Source organism: Leptopilina boulardi, unplaced genomic scaffold, assembly GCF_019393585.1.
Source record: "Leptopilina boulardi isolate dan_hultmark-lab unplaced genomic scaffold, ZJU_Lbou_2.1 LbouV2_40, whole genome shotgun sequence".
Lineage (NCBI taxonomy): Eukaryota > Metazoa > Arthropoda > Insecta > Hymenoptera > Figitidae > Leptopilina > Leptopilina boulardi.
The window spans coordinates 938,863-963,873 of NW_026137974.1; the positions used below are offsets into that span (position 1 = coordinate 938,863).

The 25,011-nt window shown below is 26.2% G+C and overlaps 1 protein-coding gene across 5 annotated transcripts in view; it reads left to right on the plus strand.

Annotated features, from left to right (window-relative positions):
- The window catches only part of LOC127289250 (protein scalloped), a 186,138-nt gene extending 161,902 nt beyond the window's left edge, over positions 1-24,236 (plus strand). For all 5 annotated transcript variants that reach the window (XM_051317070.1, XM_051317071.1, XM_051317069.1 and 2 more), the window contains 5 exons: positions 8,095-8,225; positions 19,055-19,270; positions 21,083-21,312; positions 22,129-22,363; positions 23,122-24,236. In XM_051317070.1, coding sequence (XP_051173027.1) covers positions 8,095-8,225; positions 19,055-19,270; positions 21,083-21,312; positions 22,129-22,363; positions 23,122-23,235 — 926 coding nt within the window. In that variant the 3' untranslated portion in view covers positions 23,236-24,236. The remainder of the gene's footprint in view (positions 1-8,094; positions 8,226-19,054; positions 19,271-21,082; positions 21,313-22,128; positions 22,364-23,121) is intronic.
- The last annotated feature ends 775 nt before the right edge of the window (positions 24,237-25,011 follow it).

The following is a 25,011-nucleotide window of genomic DNA, read 5'->3' on the forward strand; positions in this document are numbered from 1 at the left end:
TACAGATATTTAAAGTACCGTTCACAGTGTAATAAAAGAAAGGACCGTTCATACTCGAAAAATAAAGTTCACAGCCGAGCAAATATATAAAGTAACTTTTACACTCCTGGATATTTAAAGTACCGTTCACAGTGTAATAAAAAAAAAGGATCGTTCATAGTCGAAAAAATAAAGTGTCGTTCACAGCCGAGCAAATATATAAAGTGCCGTTCACACTCCCTCAGGTATGTTAAATGTCGTTCACAACACACTTTTTTGTTCTGAACGACATTTAACATACTTGAGGGACTGTGAATGGCACTTTACATAAAATAAAGCTCCATTCACATGGCAAAAAAAATGCAAAAGTATTCTTCAGAATATTAACCTAAAAAAACGTATATATCACAAAACCTGAAGTTGCTTTTAAAGAATTAAAAAAATATATCTTTAAATCTTTTAAAGAAGATATTTTTATAACGAATTTTTCAAAGATGTGAATAAGGTTTAATTTGACTTTTGGTTTGTGAAACCTCTGACAATCTGTAATCGGCTAAACAAGCTTGAAAGCACTTTGCGCCCGAAGCATCGATAACTGTTTGTGAACAATCGATTAGTTCTTGCGATGCTTAGTGGCAAAGTCTATGCCAAGGATGTGTATATAGAAGAGACTTTACTTTCCAAGTGTCAAATACACACTTGCCTGCTTCCATTTTGGTCTTGAATATCAATTTCAGTATAGAAATTATAAATTTAAGTTTTTGAAAATTTTTTTTTCCCTTCAATATTGTGTATATTTATTTTTTATATTAATCATTAATATGAATTTTATGCGAAACATTTTATAAAATACCTATTTCAATATTAAATTTAAAATTCAATATTGAGATGGAAAATTGAATTTCATTTATGAGATTCGGATGACGAATCTCTTGAATTGGAAATTTGGAATCGATATATTGTATATATGTATAAAGAGAGGAAGAGAGAGAGAAAGAGCGAGCAAAAATCGCTTGAGTGAATTGAAGAAGTAATAAGCGAAGGATGAAGTGATGAGAAAATTTTATTATCGAAAGAGAAGAGAATCGACTTGAGATCGACATATACACGCATTTATCGTTGTAGTAAGAGAGATAGAGAAAGAGAGAGAGAGAGAGAGAAGAGGAGTCGCGGAACCGCTCCCTTCAATGCTCGTTATTCGAGACCACGATCATAATAGCCCTTCTTGTTAAATTGAGCATCAAGCAAGTGATTTACGTTGATTACCCGTCGGCCGTCGCGTATCCAGCACCGATGTGGTGCTCTGTCTTCTCGTATTCAACAGCCGATCCTCACGATCGTTCATGCACATTTACCGTCCATCCCGCAAACGCTGATTCACTCCCCCCCCCTCTCTCTCTCTCTCTCTCTCTCTCTAGATATATTCGATCCTACCACCTCTCTATATCTATACTCAGCACAAACCTATTCTCATGCAAATTTCAATATATATACTTCTTTAAAAGAATCCTTCGATATTTTTTCTATTTTCCTAATCAGAAAAGTGTTTCATTGGAAAAGAGAATTTTTTTTGATTCAGTGAATATAATAAATTTTCTTTGATTTAAATATATTTTTTCTTTTTTATTTGCTGAGAGTTAGAACTTTGATTGGATATCGAAAGGGTCGGTATCAATATATATATATATATATATATATATATATATATATATATATATATATAGGCATAGCAAAAACCCCCTTGAAGAATGTTTGGCTTTCAAAAACAGAGATGGTACGCGTACACATATACTGTTAGGGATGCTGATGCTTTCTAGGAGGTTCATGGCGAGCCATTTAACGGTCTTTGCAAAATTGAGTCATCACGCGGTTCGCTTGGAATCTCGGATATTTTCCTCCCCCAGACCTCCCCAATCTCCAAACCATCCCCCCCTCCCCCACCACCTTTCCAAAAGCACAGGAGCCATGCTTCCTCCCACAAGTGGAATTGAAGCTGAAGAAAAATTCTCTTGACACCATTTTATTTTATTAAAGAAGATTTTTCTGTTTTGATATTTGTTTTCAAGAGAAAAACTTAAAAAGCATCGAGTAAAATCATGTCAATTTGTATTTTATTTATCACATTGTGAAGGGTACTTTAAATTTTTTCCTTACCTTTTTTTTATTTATTTGTTCCTTTACGTTTCGTGCTGTGAACTACCCTTAATGTTTAAGATAGGAACTACACTTAATATTTGCGTTGTGAACAACGCTGAATAATTGTGCTATGAACCAAATTTTTTGTGAATAAAGCTTAATGTTTGTTCTGTGTAATAGGCTTAATTTTAATTTAACTACGTTGAAAATTTCGTGTTGTGGACTATGCTTTACGTTTTGTGCTGTGAATTGCCCTTAACATTTCTCCTATAAACTACATTTTATATTTCAGTTGTGAACTATGCTTAAAGTTTGTGCTATAAATAGCGCTGAAGATTTTCACTATGAACTACATTTTAGAATTGTGAACTAAGCTTAACGTTATGTGCTGTAAGTTGGGCTTAAGGTTTTGTGCTGTGAACTGCGCCTAACGCTTATGCTATGAACTATAATTAATATTTATAACATAACCTTGAAAATTAAAGTGGCATCCACAGGTCCAAATACAAAGGCATTTAATATTAAAGAATATTAAATGTAGTTCACAATACAAAACGTTAAGTGGCATTCACAATCTAAAAAAAAAATTTAAAGGACCGTTCATAGTGGAAAAGCAAAATTTGGTACTAATTTCAAATTATTTTTATCCTAAACAAAAATATAGTAAAATTTAGTAAATTACAGTAATATATAACAAAATATAGTAAATTATAGTAAAATTTAGTAAAATTTAGTAAAAATTAGCAAAATTTAGTAAAATATAGTAAAATATAATAGAATATAGTAGAATATAGTAAAATATAGTAAAATATAGTAAAATATAGTAAAATATAGTAAAATATAGTAAAATATAGTAAAATATAGTAAAATATAGTAATATATAGTAATATAAAGTAAGTAATATTAAATAGTACCAAAAAAATTATATTTCTTAACAACGGTTCTTAAATGATAAAACAAGTAATAAACAAGTACTTTATAATTTGTGTGAAATATTTTCAAGTTGAAACTGAAAAATTGCTTTTTAAAAAACCCTTTCACATTTCGTCACGCCAGTAGGAAGAGTCTCTCATTAGTGAAACTTAAGTACTAATTAACAGGGAGGGGGGAATGGGTCAACGGTATGTCGTGACTCGTGAGTCATGCGAAGTTGGTTTAAAAAAAATTAAGTTTTTTTTATCCTATACATAATAACGAATATTTTTCCTCTCTCTCTTGTCTCAAAACTACACAACTTTTATCAGTGAAAAAAAAAGATTTTTTTCAAAAAAAAAAAAAAAAAACAAAAAGCCAGTCACGTTACGGATGAACGTAAACCGTCTCGAAACTCCTGTAAAAAGACTTTTTTTCACAAGGGGAAAATAATTCATTGACGTCACCAGGAAATCCTCCTGACTTTCAGCTTACTCTCTTTTTTTTTTCTTCTTCTTCTTTGGTGACACTTAATTTTTTACAACCAACAAAGTTCCAACTTTAAAAAGTCGTTTAATTCTTGATGTTTTCACGTTGAAAAAAGAAAATTTTTAGTGAATTTTTTGAAAAAAAAGTAAATTTTTTAAAAAAAATTTTTACTATTAGTAGAAGTAAATAAAATCAAAAATTAAAGTAAAGAAGAAAAATACTTTTAAAAAAATGAAGATTGAATCCATTCAAATTATTAAAGAGAGAGAGAGAGAGAGAGAGAGAGTCTAGTTTAATTTAGTCGTAAATTTTAATGGTGTCTATTGGAATTTCTCGTAAAAGCCCAAAAGGATAATTAAGGGGGATGAAACTCGCGTGAGAGTGGATGTTGCATTGATACGTGTGAATGAATTGATTCCAGCTGATGTGATGGTGTGGATCGTGTGTAATAAAGGATATTTGCCAGAGCGTTGAGGCTTATCGCTGCTTAGATTTCACAGCCGTTAAGGTTTATGGTCGTGATCGTAAAATGGACGCCCAGGCAACATGAAATGTCACGTAATTGAAATAACGTTAGTATGTCGTATGGTTATATGACAATCGGGCAAATATACAGGACAGAATTCTCGCGCCTGGTTTATTGTTAAAAAGAAAATTTTTTTAAAAATATATTTCAACTGTGAACTAAGCTCAACGTTTATGCTGTGAAATAAGCTTAAAGTATTTATGTTATGAACTATGAATAACGATTTTAACTGTAAACTATGTATGATAATTCGATTGTGGGCTGTGTTTAATTAGTGGGATGTGAACTATGCTTAACGTTTATGCATAAGCTTAAAGTATTTATGTTATGAACTAGGCATAACGATTGTACTGCGCTTAATTTACAGAATGTGAACTATGCTTAACATTTTTGTTGTGAAAGAAGCTTAACGTTCTATTGTTGTGAACTATGTATGACTAAATTACAAACTAGGCTTAACGATTCGGCTGTAGACTACGTTTAATATTTGGTACTGCAAACTGCGCTTATTATTTCTGCTATGAACTAGGCTTAACGATTTAAGTTTCATAACTCTGGTTATGAATATTAAGTCTAGTTCATAACTTGAGCGTTAGACGTAGTTCACAGTACGTTTATAGGATACATGTTAAACACAGTTCATAGTACAAATTTTAGGTACAGTTCACAACAAAAGAAAAACAAATCCTAAGCGTAGTTCACAGTATATACGTTAAGCGCAGTTTACAAAACAAAAATTAAGCTTAGTTCACAGTTCAAGCATTAAGCTTAGTACATAGTAGAAAAATTAAAGCTTAGTTCACAGCTTAAATCATTTAGAATAGTTTGTAGCAGAAATCCTAAACGTAAAACATAGTACAACAATTAAGCTTAGTTCACAGTACAAACATTAAGCTTAGTCCACAAAATAAACATTAAAGCTTAGTTCAGAATTTAATTTATTAAGCCTAGTTCATAGTACAATACTAAAGCGCAGTTCACTGTACCAACGTTAAGTATAGTTCATAGCACAAACATTATGCTTAGTTCACAACTTATTAAGTGCAGTTCACAACGCAAAACCTTAAACGCAGTTCATAGCTTTTATATAAAGCTTAGTTTATAACATAAAAATTAAGGAGAGTTCACAACCTATTAAGTGCAGTTCACAACACAAAAGCTTAATCGTAGTTTATAGCTATTACATAAAGCTTAACTCATAACACAAACATCAAGCAGAGTTCATAATACAAAACCTTAATCGTAGTACACAACTAAAATTGTTAAGGTGTTTTTACACAATTCAATCGTTAAGCTTAATTCACAACTGAAGTGATTAATTTTACCTTTTTTGGTGTTTTAATATAAAAATTTAACGCCATGTTAAATTGTAATCGATTATATTGGCTATAATCGACAGTCGAGTTGCAATTAGAGCTTTAATGAACTTTTAGAGATCCAGTGGCTCGCGTTGTCCTGAAATTCATTAAAAGGATCATTGGATGGACTTGGAAGTTGAAAAGGTGGAAAGGGGGTAAAGGGGGGGGGGTTGTGAGGTCAGGGATGAAGAGAAGTTAACGGTGGTTAGTGGTGGTGATGGTGGGGTCAAAGGGGAAAGGGGGGACTTTATAAGTGTCAGGACGAAGGAAAACGCCTTGAAAGAATGGTTGTAAGGTCTGAGGGGTAACCAGGCCTTTCTCTCTCTCTCTTTTTCTCTCACACTCTCTTTCTCTCTTTTCACGAGGATATTAAATTTTCAGCGGACTTGAGAGCAGCCCGTTTCATTTTAATTATACGACTTGTTTCCGGGCGAAATGACGTTATTCGCGCATTTGTTAATCCTACCTTCTCGTGGAGAAAAGAAAAAAAAAAAAAAGAAAACGCGTGCGCGCGCGCCAAAATGCAAACACTGTGCGGCGATGAAATAAATAATTCACTACGGCTCGCGCTCTTCAAAAAAAAAAAAAAAATTAGGAATCTCTCTCTCTCTCTTTCTCTCTCCTAGAGACCGTCAAAAAAAAAGAAATCACCGGTGACAGAATTGGCGAAGGGTGAAAGAGAGAGTATTTATTTTTAGTACTTTCGAATTCATGGATGATATTAATACTTTTTTTTTAAATTAGAAAAAAAATTTTTGAAAATTTAAAAAAAAGGAAAGATTTTGCAAAAAGTGATTATAATTGTATAAGAATTAAAATATTTGCTTTTTATTGTGAAATTTTGCCATTTTTTTTTTCGTTGGCAATTTTTGGGAAGCGTTACATGTTTCCCGAGGAATGAACAGAGATTAAAGCAAAGTATATATATATATATATATATATATATATATATAAGGGATAATATCGGGTCTTCGCCACGCGTTCAGGAAGTTACTTTAAGCACCAATTCGCTTTGCCCTCAACCGCTGCTGCCGCCGCCACCGCGTATTCAAACTTTTTTTTTTTTTTTTTAATGGCAAATTTAGTAGCGCACGCTGAAAACTTGTACCACAAAACGGGTCATTATTCGGTTAAATGTTTGTAATTTTTTAATTTTCCGGTGTAAGTAATTTTTTTCACAATACAAGAGTATTAAAAAAAAAAATTTGTAATTTAATACAACAATAATAATTATTAAAATTAATTACTTAATATTAATTCACTAATATAAAACAATAATATTAATAATAATAATAATAGTTATAATAACAATAATAATAATAATAATAATAATATTAAAATAATAAAGTAGAGTAGAAAAAATAACGGTTCCTATCCCTATTATTAAATTTAATCATCGTTGTCGATCTTTTGTAACTTGTCATTAAGGTTCATTCACAATACATAAAGTGTCATTCATAATGCCAAAAAAAAATTATTTTAACCCTATTATATTTTTATTTTATTTTTAATTTAATTAATTATTTAATAATTTTTTTAAAAAAATGTAACTAGTAATTAAATAGAAAAAAATGAAGTGAATTTTTTTTTATTTTCCTCGAAATTTTTTGGTATAAAAAAAAATAGTGAAAAATTACGATCGTTTTTTTTTTTTTTTTTTTTTTTTTTTTTTTTTTTTTTTTTTTTTTTTGTGTTATGGTTTGAGCCAAACTGTCTGTTTCAAGTGGACTGAAAGCAAATGGCTGCCTGCAGATATAATTACCCTCTGCATGTCGATTAATATCAATTTAGCGCTATTATTAAGCCGTCCTCTTGCTTTGAGCTGCTATATACACACTATTCTACACACAGCACTTAGAAATCTACTCAAGGATATTACCCTTCTACTTATATAAAATATTTTCAAGAGTCTTTTATGATTAAATTTGAAGAAAAAAAAATTTACTTTAAGAAACAAAAAAAGAAAATACATTTTTCAAAAAATTACAAAACTTTTGTATAATTAAAAAAAAAAAAACTTATAATTTAATTTTTTTTTATTTTAATTTCAAATTAATTATTAATTTAAATTTTAATTGCTTTTTAATTCCAATTAGTAATTTAATTTCAATAAATTTTATTAATTACCGAATTTTAATTAATAAAATTAAAATATAAAAAAATATTTATTTTTAATTTAATTTTACAGAAAATTAAAAGGCATGAAAATAAGCTGCAACGCTTATTATTTTAATCCAATTTTGCTTATTTTAATCAATTTTGGTATTAAAATAAGCAAAATTGGATTTAAATAATAAGTGTTGCAGCTTATTTTAATAATGCCTTATAATTTTCTGTGTTTGAAAAAATGATTTACCTGGAACAGCGAAAGGTTTCACTATAGTAGTAAAAGTTTTACTTGTTTCAGTTAAATTCTTTCGCTATTCTAGTGAAACCTTTCGTTGTTTCAGGTAAATATTTTTTTTCCCCTGAATAATTTAATTTTTATAGAAAATTTAAAAATTATTTTTTTTTCACAATAGGTATTATATAATAATTATTATTATTATGAAATATTTCCGCCTCGCATATAAAAGAGAAAAAAAAAGTGAAAAATACAATAATTATCGATAATTTATCTCTGGCTTTATAAAATATATATTATGAATGTGTGTGTGTGTTGTACTCAACGATTGATACCCTCTCGTTTTACAGGTCGCAACGAGTTGATCGCACGTTACATCAAACTAAGGACCGGTAAGACGAGAACGCGAAAGCAAGTCTCGTCTCACATACAGGTCCTTGCTAGGAGAAAACTTCGAGAAATCCAGGCTAAACTCAAAGTGGTAAGCGATTTCCCCATATTATTATTATTTTTATTATTATTATTATTATGTTACCATTTTTTTTTTCTTCTAAATATTGTAAAAAAAAAGTTCCTCTTTATACGAATTTTCACTGTTTAAAAATATGATTTTTTTTCTCCTTTTATTTCGGGGGAAAAAAAAAAATTTTTTTTTCGTTAATTTGGAAAAATGTTTATTCACCAGAAACAAAAACAGGAATTTTTTTTTTTTATTTTGTTAATTAGGCAAAAGCTTTTGAATAGAAAAATCCGTAAAATTTTATTTAAAAAAAGAAAAAAAAGAATTTTGTTCAAAGAAATTTTTTCAACGTAACAAAAAGAATTTTCTATATAATTAATGATTTTATTTTAACGAAAAAAAGGTATTTTTCAAAAAAAAGAAAAAAAAATAGAATACAATTTTGTCAGAGAAAAAAATTTTATCGATGGCAAAAATTTTAACAAAAATTTTATCAATGAAAAAAAATTTTGAACAAGAATTATTTTTTTCTTCTTTTTTTTGAAACCAAAAAAAAGTGCTTTTGTTAAACTTTTTTTTTAAAATATTTAATTATTAATTTTAATTTAACAGCGAATTCTCATTGAATCGTAATTTTTATGTAATTCGAATTTTTAAATGACATAAATAATAATTCACCAAATTTACAAATTTGTCCCAATTTTTTAATTGATAGAATTTTTATAGACGCCGAATTTTCATTTATCCGAAATTACAAATTGACCGAACAAAAACAATCGACAGAAAGATTTGGGCGCAATTTTTTTAATATTGACCAATCACACGATTTTTCTCGATAATTTTTAATTGGTCAATTTTCAAAAATTGCGCCGAAATCTTTCTTTTTGATTTTTTTTTTTTTTTTTGTTCGGTCAATTTGTAATTTCGGACAAATGAAAATTTGACGTCTGTAAAAATTCTATTAATTAAAATTTCGGAGAAATGAAAATTCGTCGTCACAAAAATTTTATCATTTTAAAATTTTGGACAAATGAAAATTCGGCATTGCAAAAATTCTATTAATTAAAAATTCCGACAAATTTGAAATTCGATGAATTGAAATTTTTATCAAATTAAAAAATTCAATTGAATGAGATTTCGGACAAATAAAAATTCGGACAAATTTGAAATTCGATGAATTGGAATTTTTATTAAATTAAAAAATTCAATTGAATGAGATTTCGGACAAATAAAAATTCGGCGTCTATAAAAATTCTATCAATTAAAAAATTGGGACAAATTTGAAATTCGGTGAATTATTATTTATGGCATTTAATAATTCGAATTACATAAAAATTACAATTCAATGAGAATTCTGTTAAATTAAAATTAATAATTAAATATTAAAAAAAAATACGTTTAACAAAAGCACTTTTTTTTTGGTTTCAAAAAAAAAGAAGAAAAAAATAATTCTTGTTCAAAATTTTTTTTCATTGATAAAATTTTTGTTAAAATTTAAAATTGTTTTTAATAAAAAGTCATGTAATGAAAATTGATTGTAAAATGAAAATGCTGGTAAAAATTCGGTAGCTTAAAAATTTCGTTCTGCAAAAATTCGTTTAAAAAAAAGTGATTCCGTCAAATGAAAATTCTTAAAAAAAAATAAAATTATTTCTATTAAAATTCTTTCAAATAAAAATTCTAATTAATACCTACATAATTACCTAATTAATAGTAATTAAATTTACCATATAAGTGAAGTTATTTATAATATCAAAATTTCGAATATATGGGAGTCGGAAAAAAATCGTAAAACACACAAAGAAACAAAAAGAATAGCCTTTCAGCAATTTCCGCTATTTAGAGCTTTATTAACCAAATTCAAATAGGAGTGAAACTAATATTGCACTGGGTTAATCAATATCACTTTGAAAAGAGATAGATAGAGATAAAGAGAGAGAGAGAGAGGGAGAGAGAAAATAAAAAGAATTAAAAAAAAAAAAAGAGGATGAATCGTTCGCGTGCCATTACACATTCACGGGATAAATCAGCCGTAAAAATGAACTCTCCACCCGTTTAATCAACAGCTGAATTATTATTACAGCGAATCGCGAACAATTGGGCTGGGTTAATAAATCAAAGCACGGTTCCGTTGAGTCGAGAGAGAGAGAGGGGGGGGGGGCAGTGGTGTGTGCGTTTACGTTAGCGCCGCGTTTGGTCAGCATTCGAGGGGTTGGTTTGCAAAGCAGCATTTCGAGAGAGAGAGAGAGAGAGAGAGAGAGAGAGAGAAATTCAGAGTTGGGGGGGGCATAAAGGATGATGGGGTTCGTTTCGAGAGGGAGGGGGGGGAGAAAAGCCAGGCGCCTCTGGTTATGTAGACACGCGTATATATATTTGCTTCTGTATACGCACGATGTAGAGGGCTTTTGTATTTTAGTGCGTTTTGCCCTGAAATTCAACCCCCCCCCTCCCCTCCCCACCTTCAACCCCCTCTTTCTCTTTCTCTTACAACCGCTGCAGAACCGCATGCCGTCGACATTATTTACAGCACCGGGTCGCATTCGGCTGGTGTGACGTAATTTTCTGGTTTCCGCTTCCGGCACATGCGAGGCCAAAGCTTCGATCCAATTATTATTATTATTATTGTTATTATTATAATCGTTGAAATAGTGGCCTCTTTTTTTTAAGCAAATCGAACATAAACGTTTATCCCATTATTTATAATTTAAAAGGAAAAAAAAAATTACTTTGATTTTTAATCTAACCTCAAAAAATTCAAAATGGCGGATACAAAATGGAGGCAAAGTTTTGAATTCGCGACAATTTTCATAAAACTCGATATATGGGGAAAAAAATACTTGTAACAGCAAATGGTTTCACTAGAATAGCGAAAGTTTTATTTGTTTCAATTCAAACTTTCGCTATTCTAGTAAAATCATTTGCTGTTACAAGTAAATCTTTTTTATTTCATGTATTTATCGAGTTTTATGAAAATTGGCGCGCTTATTAAAAACTTTGCCTTCATTTTCTAGCCGTCATTTTGAATTTTCAAATTTTGATGTTAGATTCAAATTCAAAGCTCCTAAATAATCCAATGTAACAAATTTCATAAAAGAATACGCAGAAATTCAAAACTTATTCGACATTTTGAATTTCTTAATTTTGAGGTTAGAGTTGAATTTCGTTTTAGAAATTTACAGGCCTAACGTCAGGGGTACCAACGCAACTGCAAACCGTCGTCTGCTCCAAACACAACAAAAGCAGACGACGTTTTGCAGTTGCGTTGGTACTCCTGACGTCAGGCATATACCTAAAGTCATGCCTCGGCATGTAGGCCGCCTAACTTTGTAACCTAAAAATAGTGTTTTTAGGTTATGTTACTTTAAATAGAAAACGATTTCGGTAACATAACCTAAAAATGATGTTTATAAGTACTATAATTTTAAAAAAATTAGGAAACGATTTTGGTAACAGAACCTAAACATTTTTTTAGGTTATGTCACCAAAAAAAAAAATTGGAAACGATTTAGGTAACATAACCTAAAAACATGTTTTTTAGCTTATGTTACCTAAATTAGGTAACATAAATTGTTAGGTTATATCACCAAAAAAAAAATTGGAAACGATTTAGGTAACATAACCTAAAAACATGTTTTTTAGCCTGTTACCTAACTCGTTACCTATGCATAAAAACTGTTAATTTTGATTTAAATTGCAATTTTCATTTATTTAAAATTTTTAAAACAAAATTATTCAAAATTTGCACAGAAAAAAAAATTTAATAACTTGATTTTAATAATTATATATACATATAATGATATTTATAATAATTATTCTCTGGTATTTTTGAAATTAAAAAAAAAAAAACTTTTTATTCTTTTTTTTCATTTAAAAACCAACTTTATGAACATTCTGACGAATGTGAACGAAGGAGAGTGAGAGAGGAAAGGGAGTTACATTTATATCGTGTGCAGATTGCATCGAAAGCTTTATTCCGTGGTATTTCGCTTTTGGAATGTCATTAAATACATCGATACCATTTTCGGCATATCCGAGATTCCGCTCTCTTTTTTTTTTATTCACGATTTTTTTTTCCTATTTTTTTCTATATACATATATATATATATATATATATGTGTTCGCTAGCTTCATCCAGAAACCGGAAAAATGAGAGTCCGCGAGTGCTCTCTCAATTAACCGAATTGATTTTGCGCACGACGCGTAAACACGATGGATGCAAAATAAAAAAAGAGAAGAGAAGGAGGAAAATAGAGATATATATTTCCTATATATGTCGATTTGAAAAACACTGTGTATATACCAACCATGCGGGAATTTTTCCACTCAGCGCTATTTGTAATCGAGTTTTTTTTTTTTTTTTTTTGCCCCCAACCCTCTTTCTCTCTCACTCTCTCCTCTGCTCTCTTGTCGTGAATTTGATGTTTTGTGAATCGAAACGTTTGACCAATCAAGTCTTGATAAATTTTCAATATAACAGATGAACGGAAATTCTAGTGAAATGAAGTTTATATTACCTTTGTTTTTTTTATCGTGTGCTTTTTTTTTAATACAAAAAATGTCTCTTCTTTTTTCCACTTTGACAAATTATCTGTTAATTTTCTAAGTTTAGTTCATTTTCAATTAATATTTAATTAAGATAACGAGCTGTATATTTTGAAATGTGATTAATTTTTCAAAAGCTTGAAAAAGATGATTAAAATCATTTTGAATTTTAAAAGAGTTTTTTTTTCTAAATTTTTAATTAGATTTGATATTTTTCACTAAATTTATATTTAACAATATTATAATGTGTCGGAATTTATTTGATTGAAATCTAATGACGACAGGGATGGATAGGTGCTTTTTGTACTTTGGGGAACGTTTCTGATTGGTTTGTAATAATCTCTAGTAATATTGTCCACTAGGAGCGTGAAAATGATCCAAAATAACAGTGCTACCAATCTTTTGTTTTTATATACTTTATGGTTTTAGTTTTTTTTTTGTGTATAAATTTTCATTTAAGAATATTACATAAATTCTGTACTTCCGGTTTAACGGATTTTTGAAAAGTCGTGACGTTTCTATAATAATTTTATTATTTCGTGGCGTTGTCTTTATACTTCTGCCACGAACTAATAAAATTATTATAGAAGTGTCACGAGTTTTCAAAATTCCGTCAAACCGGAAGTACGCAGAATTTGTGCAATTGGGTGTAATATTCCTAAATTTAAATTTATACCAAAAAAATAAAGTGCACGGAGAAAAATGGAAAAACGAATAAAGTAACTTTTACTACTTTAAAAGTAAAATTGGACCTGTCCGAAGTTTCTGCGCATCTCTGGCAACTTTTACTCGAAAAATAGTAAAATTGACTATTTCTGTAGTAAATTTTACTGTTTCCGTAGTAATTTTTACTATTTCTGAAGTAAATTTTACTATTTTTGGAGTAAAAGTTGCCAGAGATGCGCAGAAACTTCGGACAGGTCCAATTTTACTTTTAAAGTAGTAAAAGTTACTTTTTCTTTTTTTCCGTGTGTATAAAAACACAAGATTGGTAGCACTGTTATTTTGGATCATTTTCACGCACCTAGTGGACAATATTCCTAGAAATTACCAACAAATCAGAAACATTTCCCAAAGTACAAAATGCACCACTTGATATTTTTCAAAAAATGTAATGTTGGTAGCACTGTCGAGATGATTAACGGTTTTTTACGTAAATATATTGCTTTCCATTATCCCCATTTGTCATAATTCTCGTCAACTACCGCACCCTGCTCTAGTGAAAATTTAGTAACTTAGTAGTAACTTAATTTTAACAATAGTTACTAAATTTTTACTAAAGCAGAGTGCGGTAGTTGACGAGAATTTTATTATTATTTACGTAAAAAACCGTTAAACACATTATGGCGCGAAAAAAAAATAACCTCAAAAAAGGTCGTTACCATTTTTAAGGTTATATTTTTATAATCGTTATAAAAAAAATTTCCCTCAATTCAAATATTGATTTGTCTTTTGTGTCTGATGAAAAAAATAAAAAATAGAGAAATTTGCAATAAGCAAACGTGCAACGTCATTGAGACCATCGATTCTCGGGCCATTTTTCTGTCGTTGACAGTCGATTTAGACACCGCGCTCTCTCGCGGAAAAAGTGTCTCGATCCCCTCGAGATATATATCGTACAGAAATATACAACCAAAAAAAAAAAAAAAATGAAAAAAAAAGATATGAAATTGTAGAACTGTATATATGTATGAAAGAAAAAGTGCTTCCAGAACCAGAAATAAAAAAAAATGTATAGAAAGATCTCCTGTATGGATATAATTCGAGTCGATGTATATGAATTATGGACGCCTCTCTCTTTCTCTCTTTCTCTCTTTCTCTTTCTATTCGTTTCTAAATCGTTATTCATTATCTGACGAATTTTTTTTTCCCTTTAGAAAAGAAAATTTTTTTTTCTTTCTCATTTGCATTTCAATTCCATCATTAATTCTCAATTCTCAATTATTATGTATTTCTGAGCTTTTTCTTTTTTTAAAAAGCTGATTTTTATTTCAATATTCGTTCTTCTTATTAGTCCAAAAAAATTTTTTCATAATTTTCTATTTTTTTTTTAAAAAAATAAAATTTTTATGTTAAAATTTTTTTGAAAGAAGAAATTTTCGTACCTCTATTATATAATCGGAAATTCTTCCAAAAGTTGTGGTCTAACCTCAAAGTTGGAATTCAACTGATGGGAAAATTAAAATAATAAAATTAAAATAGGCGAATTAAAATTGAAAAATTAAAATTGAAAAATTAAAATTGAAAAATTAAAATTTTTCCAAAGTAGAAAATTTATTTTAATGATCGAATCATTTTTCGTTTCAATTTTTCTTTTTTTTTTCTCTCTCTCTCTCTCTCTCTTCGTTTAAAATTATCTCACGTCAATAAAGTTGAATATCGATATCCGGCTTCAAATTTCTATTTATCTTTCGTCAGGCGAATTTTTTTTTATTCCTTTTTTTTATAAAAACATTTATCCAAATTTTATTTTCTTTTTCTACTCCCTCCATCGCACGAAGCTTGATATCGCAATCCTATTTCAAAAACGTAACACCACTCGTAAATCAAACAGTTCGAACGAATGCACTCGAAGAACTCGCTCATCTCTATTTTATCAAATAAAAAGTCATTTACAAAAATCGCTCGAACATTGCTGACACGATGAACAGACCAAAAAAAAAAAAAAAAATTGATAAAAATAACCCGATAAGATAAAAATTAAGAATTTTTTTATTAATTTTATTAATTTCTATTTAGAAAAATTGGTAAAGTTCGAGTTACACCCTAAAATTTCTCAAAATAATTAAATTTTTCTTAGACAGACTATTTTATTGTAAATTCTTGCGCAAAATACACCTAAAAGTGTAGAAAAAAATTGACACCCGGATACAAGTAGAGGAAGACAAATTTTAACACCAAAAATGCTACCCAGGGGGGATAGGATTTTGTGGACGGACAAGTGAATCCATAATGATTCTGTTTTGGTTCATTGCGTGAGAGGAACCCTAAAAATTGAAAATAATTAACTTTTTTCTATTAAATGTGAGCTTATATCACGTTTTTACCTCTTTAGTTGGACAAAATTTTCTTTCTAGCCATTAGCTCAGTGGTAAAGGGTACGAACTGTCCAAATTTTGCGACCGGGTTTCAATTCTTCTCGTAGGCGAAATTTTTTTTTTTTATTTCTAGGTACATTTTAAATAATTTAACTTTGTTGCATTTACAAAAAAATGGATTTTTATTTATATTTATTTATTTTTATTTATTTTTATTTATTTTTATTTATTTAAAATTATTTTTAATTAGGTAATTTTATTTATTTAAAATTTTTTTTATTTATTTTTAATTATTTTAATTTATTTTTAATTATTTTTTTTATTAATAAGAAAACAGTTTCAATAATTTATTTATTAATTTTTATTGGCAAAAAAATTGCCTTTTTAATTCATTTAAAAAAAGAATTTTGAATCTATAAGCTTGTTTCACATTTTGGTTTTCTTTCGAGAAAAAAGCTTAATTTTTTTTTTGCCCACCCTCCCTTCCCTCTCCGCCCCCCTTCTTTCTCTCTTTTCATTTCTCTCAAAGGAGATTTATTAAGCTTGTCGAAAGAGATTCCGAGTGATTTAAAATTTGATTTAACTCTTCCTTGCGGGAAAGAGAAAATGTCCATTAAATCTCAAGGCTTTAGGTTAGAGTCGACTTAATCCTCCATGGGTTAGGGAGGGAGGGATATATCGTGGATTTCTTGATTTTTCGTTTTCTCTATATTCTATATATATATATAGATATCTACTCTTTCGTGTATATATCTCTAATATATCGATTGAGAATTATTGCTTGTGGAAAATTTTTCTATTTTCCCATTTGTGAATTATTTGAAATTATTTTCCAATTTCACAGAATTTGGTAAATTAATTTTTTTTTAATTAATAATAATTATTCTTTTTTTTAAACATGGCCGATTTTTTTATAATTATTTTTGTTATTTTGTTACGAAAATGATAATTTTTGCTTATACGGAACATTTTTTTTCGACTTAGCTATTGGCTCAGCGGTAAAGTGTATGAACTGTACGGATTTTGTGTCTAGGGTTCAATTCTTCCTGGGGGTGATTTTTTTTTTATTTGTAAATATAGTCTTTTTTCAATATTAATAAATAAATAATATTAGTAAATTTAATAAATGAACAAATTTTATTCTTTTCGAATGTTTTTTTAATTAAAAAAAAAAAAAAAAAAATGAAAAATAGAGGGTAATTTGGTAAAACTTTATTAGGATCATAGTGCAAAGGAGAAGGCGTTGCAGACTATGTCAAACATGTCGAGTGCACAGATAGTATCGACTGGCAGTGCGATACACAACAAGATGCCCCCCGCCCTTGTGGGGCCCCTTGCCCTTCACGCTTCCACCCCCGTCTCCTATCCCGGAGCGGTAAGTCCCAAAAAATGACGAAAAAAACACACCCCTCAAGATACGACCTTTTTTTCTCAAAAAAAAAAAAAAAACATTTAAAAAAAGGTCCACTTGAAAAAGGTCTTTATTAATCTAATTGTAAGATAATGAGACATCTGGAAAAAAAAATTTACAAACTCTCTTAAAATTTCCATTACATTTTTTAATTATAAAAATTTATTTATTTATAATTAATCTGATAATAATTATTATGATTATTATCATTTATACAAAAGGGCTTGCCCCGTTTATAAATAAATAAATAATTTTTATTATTATTTATTTTATTATAATTATTATTATAATTTATTATTATTTTTTTTATTTTTATTTATTATTTATTTTTTTTATTTATTTACATAATTATTATTTTTTTTATTTATGAGAGGGAACTGGAAATTTTTTAATAATTTGTTTTTTTGATTCTTTTGTAGTTGTATGGAAACTTTTATTTTTTTTTTGTATTTAAAGTAAAAAAAAAATTAATTATAAAATTTTATTTTTATTTTCACTTAAAAACAGATAATTGTCTCATTATCTTGGAAACGAAAAAAAAAATCTACTTTTTATACAAAATTGTCGGTTTGGCTTTTCTTTTTTTTCAGAATAATACTAACTTTTCTAACTGCTTCGCGCGATTAACTCATCATTTTTAGAGAAAAATTTTTTGATTTTTTATTTAAAAAAGAAAGTTACATTTTTTTCTATAAATTCTATTGTTTTTTTTTTTTTTTTTTTTTTTTTTTTTTTTTTTTTTTTTTTTTTTTTATTACAAATTATATAAAAAAATGATTTTTACTTTATTTTCATTTAAAAATGAAAACTAACTAAAAATATAAAAAATAAATTTGTATAATTATTATTTATTATTGAGAATGGTTTTATTTTTATTATTATTAATAATATTATTATTGTTTGTAAATTAATAATTTTTCAAAAATTTGAAAAAATTTCTCTCTCAGTTGAAATAATTTGTCTCGTCCATTTTTTTTTTGTACTATTCTCTAATATACATAAAAAAATTTGGAAAAAAAATTTTTCAAACTGATATTTCTCTATTAATGAATAATTTTTAAAAAAAAATTTTAATTTATTTATTTATTTATATAAAAAAAAATAATTCCCGCTATTGCTAGCCCCTGGAGAAGGGGGTCTTGTTGTGTATTGTTTAATTGTCCGTCGCTCTATAAAAAAAAAAATACTATATTAATTTATGTGTTTAATTGCAAAAAAATTTTTTTTTTTGTGAATTTTCACTTACGATAAAAAGAAATTTTTTTTAATCTTATTTTTTTTAACACTTTTCCATTGTAAATTTTTTTTTAATATTGTTTATGTTGCAATTTTTGTATATTTTAATGCTTCTTCTTTTTTTCTTTAACTGTATATATATATATATATTCTTTTTTTACGTTGTGTTCGTTTTTTTTTCTTTCGTTTTTTATTAATTGCTCGACACTTTTTATATTGAAAAATTGTGTTGTCCTACGTCTTAAAAAAAAAAATTAATCGCTAATTAAAAATTTTATTTAATTATTTTCGACGATGCTTTTCAGTGTATTTTAATATTTCCATTTTTTTATTATTATTATTTTACCTATTTTTTAAATATTTTTAGCTTTTTTGAAAAATTATTTTTACCATTTTTACTATTTTTAGATTTTTAAAATTTTTATTTTAAATTTTTTTACTATTTTTTAACATTTTTTATTTAATTTTCAATTTTTATTATTATTATTATTATTTGAAAATATAATTACATTTTATATTGTATTTGTTTGTTTTTTCTAATTTTTTTCAATAATTTTTGTTTCTTGTTTTTTTATTTATTTATTTGGAAAATAAAAATTATTTTTTTCTTTTCAATTTTCCAGCAATTCTGGCAACCGGGCTTGCAACCAGGAACATCACAAGATGTCAAACCGTTCCCGCAACCGGCATACACAGGAAAACCAGCGACGGCGGTCACAACCGGCGACATGGTTCAAGCACAACCACCACCACCATGGGAAGGACGTGCCATTGCAACTCACAAATTAAGACTCGTCGAATTTTCGGCCTTCATGGAACAACCCAGAGATCAAGACATGGTAACTATAATTTTTCTTTTATTTTTTTTATTGCAAAAAAAAGAAAAAAACACAAAAAAAAACGAAAATTTTAATTTTGAAAAAAAAACTAATTTTTTTCTTTCAATATTTTTTGCGTTCGTTTCTTTTCAGTTTTGTCCAAAAAAAAATTTTTTTCTCCAATTTTTTATGGTTTTTTTCAAAATTTTTTTCAAATTTTTACTTCTTTTAATAAAAAAAAAAGAAAGAAAGAAATTGTTTTTATTAGTTCTTGTTACATTTTTTTGTTATTCTTTTTCTCCTGTTTTTTGTTTATTTTAATTTATTTATTTTTCTCCCTATTTTTTTGTTATTTTTCTCCCCCTTTTTTGTTTTATTTAATTTTAATATTTTTATTTATTTTTTTCTCCTTTTTTTATTATTATTGTTTTTTTTTTGTTTATTTTAATTAATTTAATTTTTCTCCCTCTTTTTGTTATTTACCCCTCCCCCCTTTTTTTTGTTTAATTTAATTTTAATATTTTTATTTATTTTTTTTTCCTTTTTTTATTATTATTGTTTTTTTTTTTTTTGTTTATTTTAATTAATTTAATTTTTCTCCCTCTTTTTGTTATTTACCCCTCCCCCCCTTTTTTTGTTTAATTTAATTTTAATATTTTTATTTATTTTTTTCTCCTTTTTTATTATTATTATTTTCTGTTTATTTTAATTAATTTAATTTTTCTCCCTCTTTTTGTTATTTACCCCTCCCCCCTTTTTTTTGTTTAATTTAATTTTAATATTTTTATTTATTTTTTTCTCCTTTTTTTATTATTATTGTTTTTTTTTTGTTTATTTTAATTAATTTAATTTTTCTCCCTCTTTTTGTTATTTACCCCTCCCCCCCTTTTTTTTGTTTAATTTAATTTTAATATTTATATTTATTTTTTTCTCCTTTTTTATTATTATTATTTTCTGTTTATTTTAATTAATTTAATTTTTCTCCCTCTTTTTGTTATTTACCCCTCCCCCCCTTTTTTTTGTTTTATTTAATTTTAATACATTTTGTTTTCCTTTTTTTGTAATTATTGTCCACAAAAAAAGTTTTTTTTCCAATTTTTTATAGTTTTTTTTCAAATTTTTTCAAATTTTTACTTCTTTTAATAAAAAAAAAAAAGAAAGAAATTGTTATTATTAGTTCTTGTTACATTTTTTTGTTATTCTTTTTCTCCTGTTTTTTGTTTATTTTAATTTATTTATTTTTCTCCCCTTTTTTTGTTATTTTTCTCCCCCTTTTTTGTTTAATTTAATTTTAATATTTTTATTTATTTTTTTCTCCTTTTTTTATTATTATTGTTTTTTTTTTTTTTTTTTGTTTATTTTAATTAATTTAATTTTTCTCCCTCTTTTTGTTATTCCCCCCTCCCTCCCCCTTTTTTTTGGTTTTATTTAATTTTAATACATTTTTTTTTTCCTTTTTTTTGTAATTATTGTCAATTTCAATTGTGATTTTATTTAATTATTTATTTTAATTATTTACAGGCTTGAAGCCTTTCGGGTACAAAATATTACAATTAAATACCAAATATTAAATTTTTTCAAAAAAATTAATTCACGGAATATTAATTTTTATTTTATTAATAATTATTATTTAATATTATTATTATTAGTTATTTAAATTTATTAAAATAAAAATTATTATTTTCTAATTAAAATAGTATCAAAGAATTTAATTTATAAAAAGAAAAGTAATAATAATTATTTGAAATTTTCGCTCCTAATTTAAATTATTTTTAAATTTGAATTATTTGGAAAAAAATGGAAAATTAAAAGAAAGAAATTTTCTCTTTACAGTACCATAAGCACCTGTTCGTCCACATAGGAGGTTCGGCGACGTACGCGGATCCACTCCTCGAAGCAGTGGACGTAAGGCAGATATATGACAAATTCCCGGAGAAGAAAGGCGGCCTCAAGGAATTGTATGACAAAGGACCACAGGCGGCTTTCTTCCTCGTCAAGTTCTGGGCGGATCTCAACACCAATATTCAGGACGAAGCGGGAGCTTTTTATGGAGTGACGAGCCAGTACGTATTTTTTATTTTTTTTATTATTTTTTACTACCAAATTATTATTTATTTTTTAATATTTTTATTTTATCATTCTTTTAGTACTAATTTTTTTATGTATTTTTATTTGTTATTTTTTTTTTTGGTACTAATTATTATTTATTTTTTCGCATTTTTATTATTTTTTTAATTATTATATTAATATTTTAGTACTAATTATTATTATTTTTTAGTACTAATTATTATTTATTTTTTGTTTTTCTACTTTTTTTTAGTACTAATTACTATTTATTTTTTTATATTTTTATTTATTATTATTTTTTACTACCAAATTATTATTTATTTTTTTATATTTTTATTTTATTATTCTTTTAGTACTAATTTTTTTTCTGTATTTTTATTTGTTATTTTTTTGGTACTAATTATTATTTATTTTTTCGAATTTTTATTATTTTTTTTAATTATTATATTACTATATTTTAATTACTATATTACTATTTTGGTACTAATTATTATTATTATTTATTTTTTTGTATTTCTATTTATTATTTTTTTTTAGTACTACCTAATTACTATTTATTTTTTTATATTTTTATTTATAATTATTTTTTATTACTAATTATTATTTGTTTTTTGTTTTTCTATTTATTTTTTTTTTTTAATACTAATTACTATTTATTTTTTCATATTTTTATTTATTATTATTATATTTTATTTTTTTTTTGGTTCTAATTATTATTGATTTTTTTATTTATAAAACAATATTACGAAAAAAAATAAAAATATTTTCATTGGTCTTTGAATTTAAAAATTTTTTTTTTGTTTCCTCTATAGATACGAGAGCAACGAGAACATGACGATAACGTGTTCGACGAAGGTTTGCTCGTTTGGCAAACAAGTGGTAGAAAAGGTGGAAACCGAGTACGCCAGGTTTGAGAATGGAAGGTTCGTTTATCGTATCACCCGCTCTCCCATGTGCGAGTATATGATCAATTTTATTCACAAACTGAAGCACCTACCTGAAAAATACATGATGAACAGCGTTCTTGAGAACTTCACCATCCTCCAGGTAATTTCAATTTTTTTTCTTTTTTCTTCTTCTTTGTAAATCCTAAAAAAAAACAGAAAAAAAATCGTCACTATTAATTATTTTCTAATATTTTTTATAACTAAAACTAATAATAAACTAAATTATTATTTGTTAGTTATTTCCAAATTAATTTTTCCAATTTATTAAAATTTGTCTAAATTAATTTTTTTTAATTCGTTAAAAATTTTTCGAAATTTTCATTTGTTAGTTATTTCCAAATTAATTTTTCCAATTTATTAAAATTTTTCAAAATTAATTTTTTTCAATTTGTTAAAAATTTTTCGAAATTTTCATTTGTTAGTTATTTCCAAATTAATTTTTCCAATTTATTAAAATTTGTCTAAATTAATTTTTTCTGTTAAAATTTTTCGAAATTAATTTTCATTTGTTAGTTATTTCCAAATTAATTTTTCCAATTTATTAAAATTTGTCTAAATTAATTTTTTTCAATTTGTTAAAAATTTTCGAAATTAATTTTCATTTCTTAGTTATTTCATTTTATTTCATTTTTATTCTAGTTATTTCTACTTATTTCCAATAATTCTTAATTTATTATTTGTCTAAATTTTTTTCAATTTGTTAAAATTTTTGTGAATTAATTTTTTCAATTTTGTTTAAAAATAGTTTTAATTAAAAAAAAAAAAAATAGAAATAAATTCTAATTTCTTTTTCTATATTGAAAAGAAAAATGTTTGAACGAAATAATAATTTTTTTTTTTTCTGTTTTTTTCCCACAGGTTGTGACAAATAGAGACACGCAGGAAACGTTACTTTGCACAGCGTACGTCTTCGAAGTCTCGACGTCCGAACACGGTGCTCAGCATCACATATACAGACTAGTCAAAGACTAGACTGTTATTAACAAAAAAAAAAAAAAAAAAAAAAAAAATATGCTCGTCATGCAGCCATCCACCCCCATCAGTGCCTACCACCACAAAAAAAAAAAAAAAATAATAATCATTTCATAACATCTACACATCAATATACATACACAAAAAAAAACATATATACACATACACACAAAAAAAAACATTTTTTTTTATAGCGACTCCAAGAGCTCGCCATGAACAAGAATTATACAAAAAAAACGTGCGCGATTGATGAACGAGATTTGATTTTTTTTTTTTTTTGCATACGATTAGAAAAAAAAGTCCCCCCCCCCTTTCGCCCTCTGTTTTTTTTTCTCTTTCACAGACAATCGGTGACCGTGCACCTAAAAACCTTCTGTGTTAAATAATTTTTTTTTTCTAACTCAAAAAAAAAAAACGGAAAAATCGCTCGTATCGAAATTTAGACAAAATATTAATAATTTTGTGAAAATGTGCAATTTTTAAAAGAAAAAGAGAAAAATTAGGATTTCGAATTCTAAAACACTTGGATTTTTTTTTTTTATCGATATTTTGAATATCAAATATTTAAGATTTTAATTTTTATGTATATAGTTATTAATTGTGTATTAAATTTTTTTCACTATTGGAAATTATAGTTTTGTATTTTTGAATTTTTAAATTCGAATTTTTTCTTAAATATTTTCCATTTCAAAAAACGGGAAATTTAATTTTATTCCTTATTTGTTTTTAATTTTTTTTTTTTTCTTTTATTTTCTATTATTTGCCAAAATAATAATTAATCTTTTTTTCGAAATTTTCGTATTGATTTCAAATTTTTTAAATATTCGAAAAATATTTGTATCTCTTTTCTTTCTTTTTTTTAAAAAATAAAATTTCTTTTCAAAATTTTTGTTTCGAATGTTTGAAAAAAAAAAAAAAAATCGAGTGTTTTTGGAATTCGAGAAAATTTCACAATTCGATTTTTTGGTGAAGAAAAAAAAAAAAAAGAAAAAAGGAATAAATTAGAAGCAAAATGGAAATTTTTTTATTGCGGAATAAAAAATAGAGAAAATGTTGTGCAATTATAAACGGAATAAAAAAAAAAGGTATTGATAGAGAAATATTTTGAAAAATTATTTTAAAGTGTAAACGCCATTAAAAAGAAAAGAAAAAAATCAGGATGCACGTGTACACAGACACAAAAAAAAAAATACCTGTCGCCAAACCGAGAATAATTAATTTAAGTCAAAATTTTCTATACGAATATTAAATAATTTATTTAAAGATTTTATAAATAATTTTGATTAAAGAATTTTGTTATACTTTTTATTTTTTATTTCAGGCAGTAATTATTATTTTTTTTTTTTATTATTATTATTATTCGACAAAAAATGTGATTTTTTTTTTGAAATTTTTGTCGATTTTGAAAACGAATCTAAAAACAAATGATTTTTTTTTAAATTCCATTTTTTTTTTTTTTTTTTTTTGAAGAAATTTCAATTTTTTGAAAAGAATTTCAATTTTGTGAAGTAAATTTTAATTATTTTATGCGAATTCAATTTTTTCAAATAAATTTCAATTTTAAGAAATTATTTACAATTTTAGAAATTCAATTTTCTCAAATAAATTTCAATTTTAAGAAATTATTTAAAATTTTAGGAATTAATTTTCTATTATTTGAACTAGATTTCAATTTTTTTTTTGAAGTAAATTTGATTTTTGAATAATATTCAATTTTATTGAATTAAATTTTAATTTTGTAAAGAAAATAAAAATTCTTTTATCTAAATTCAAAAT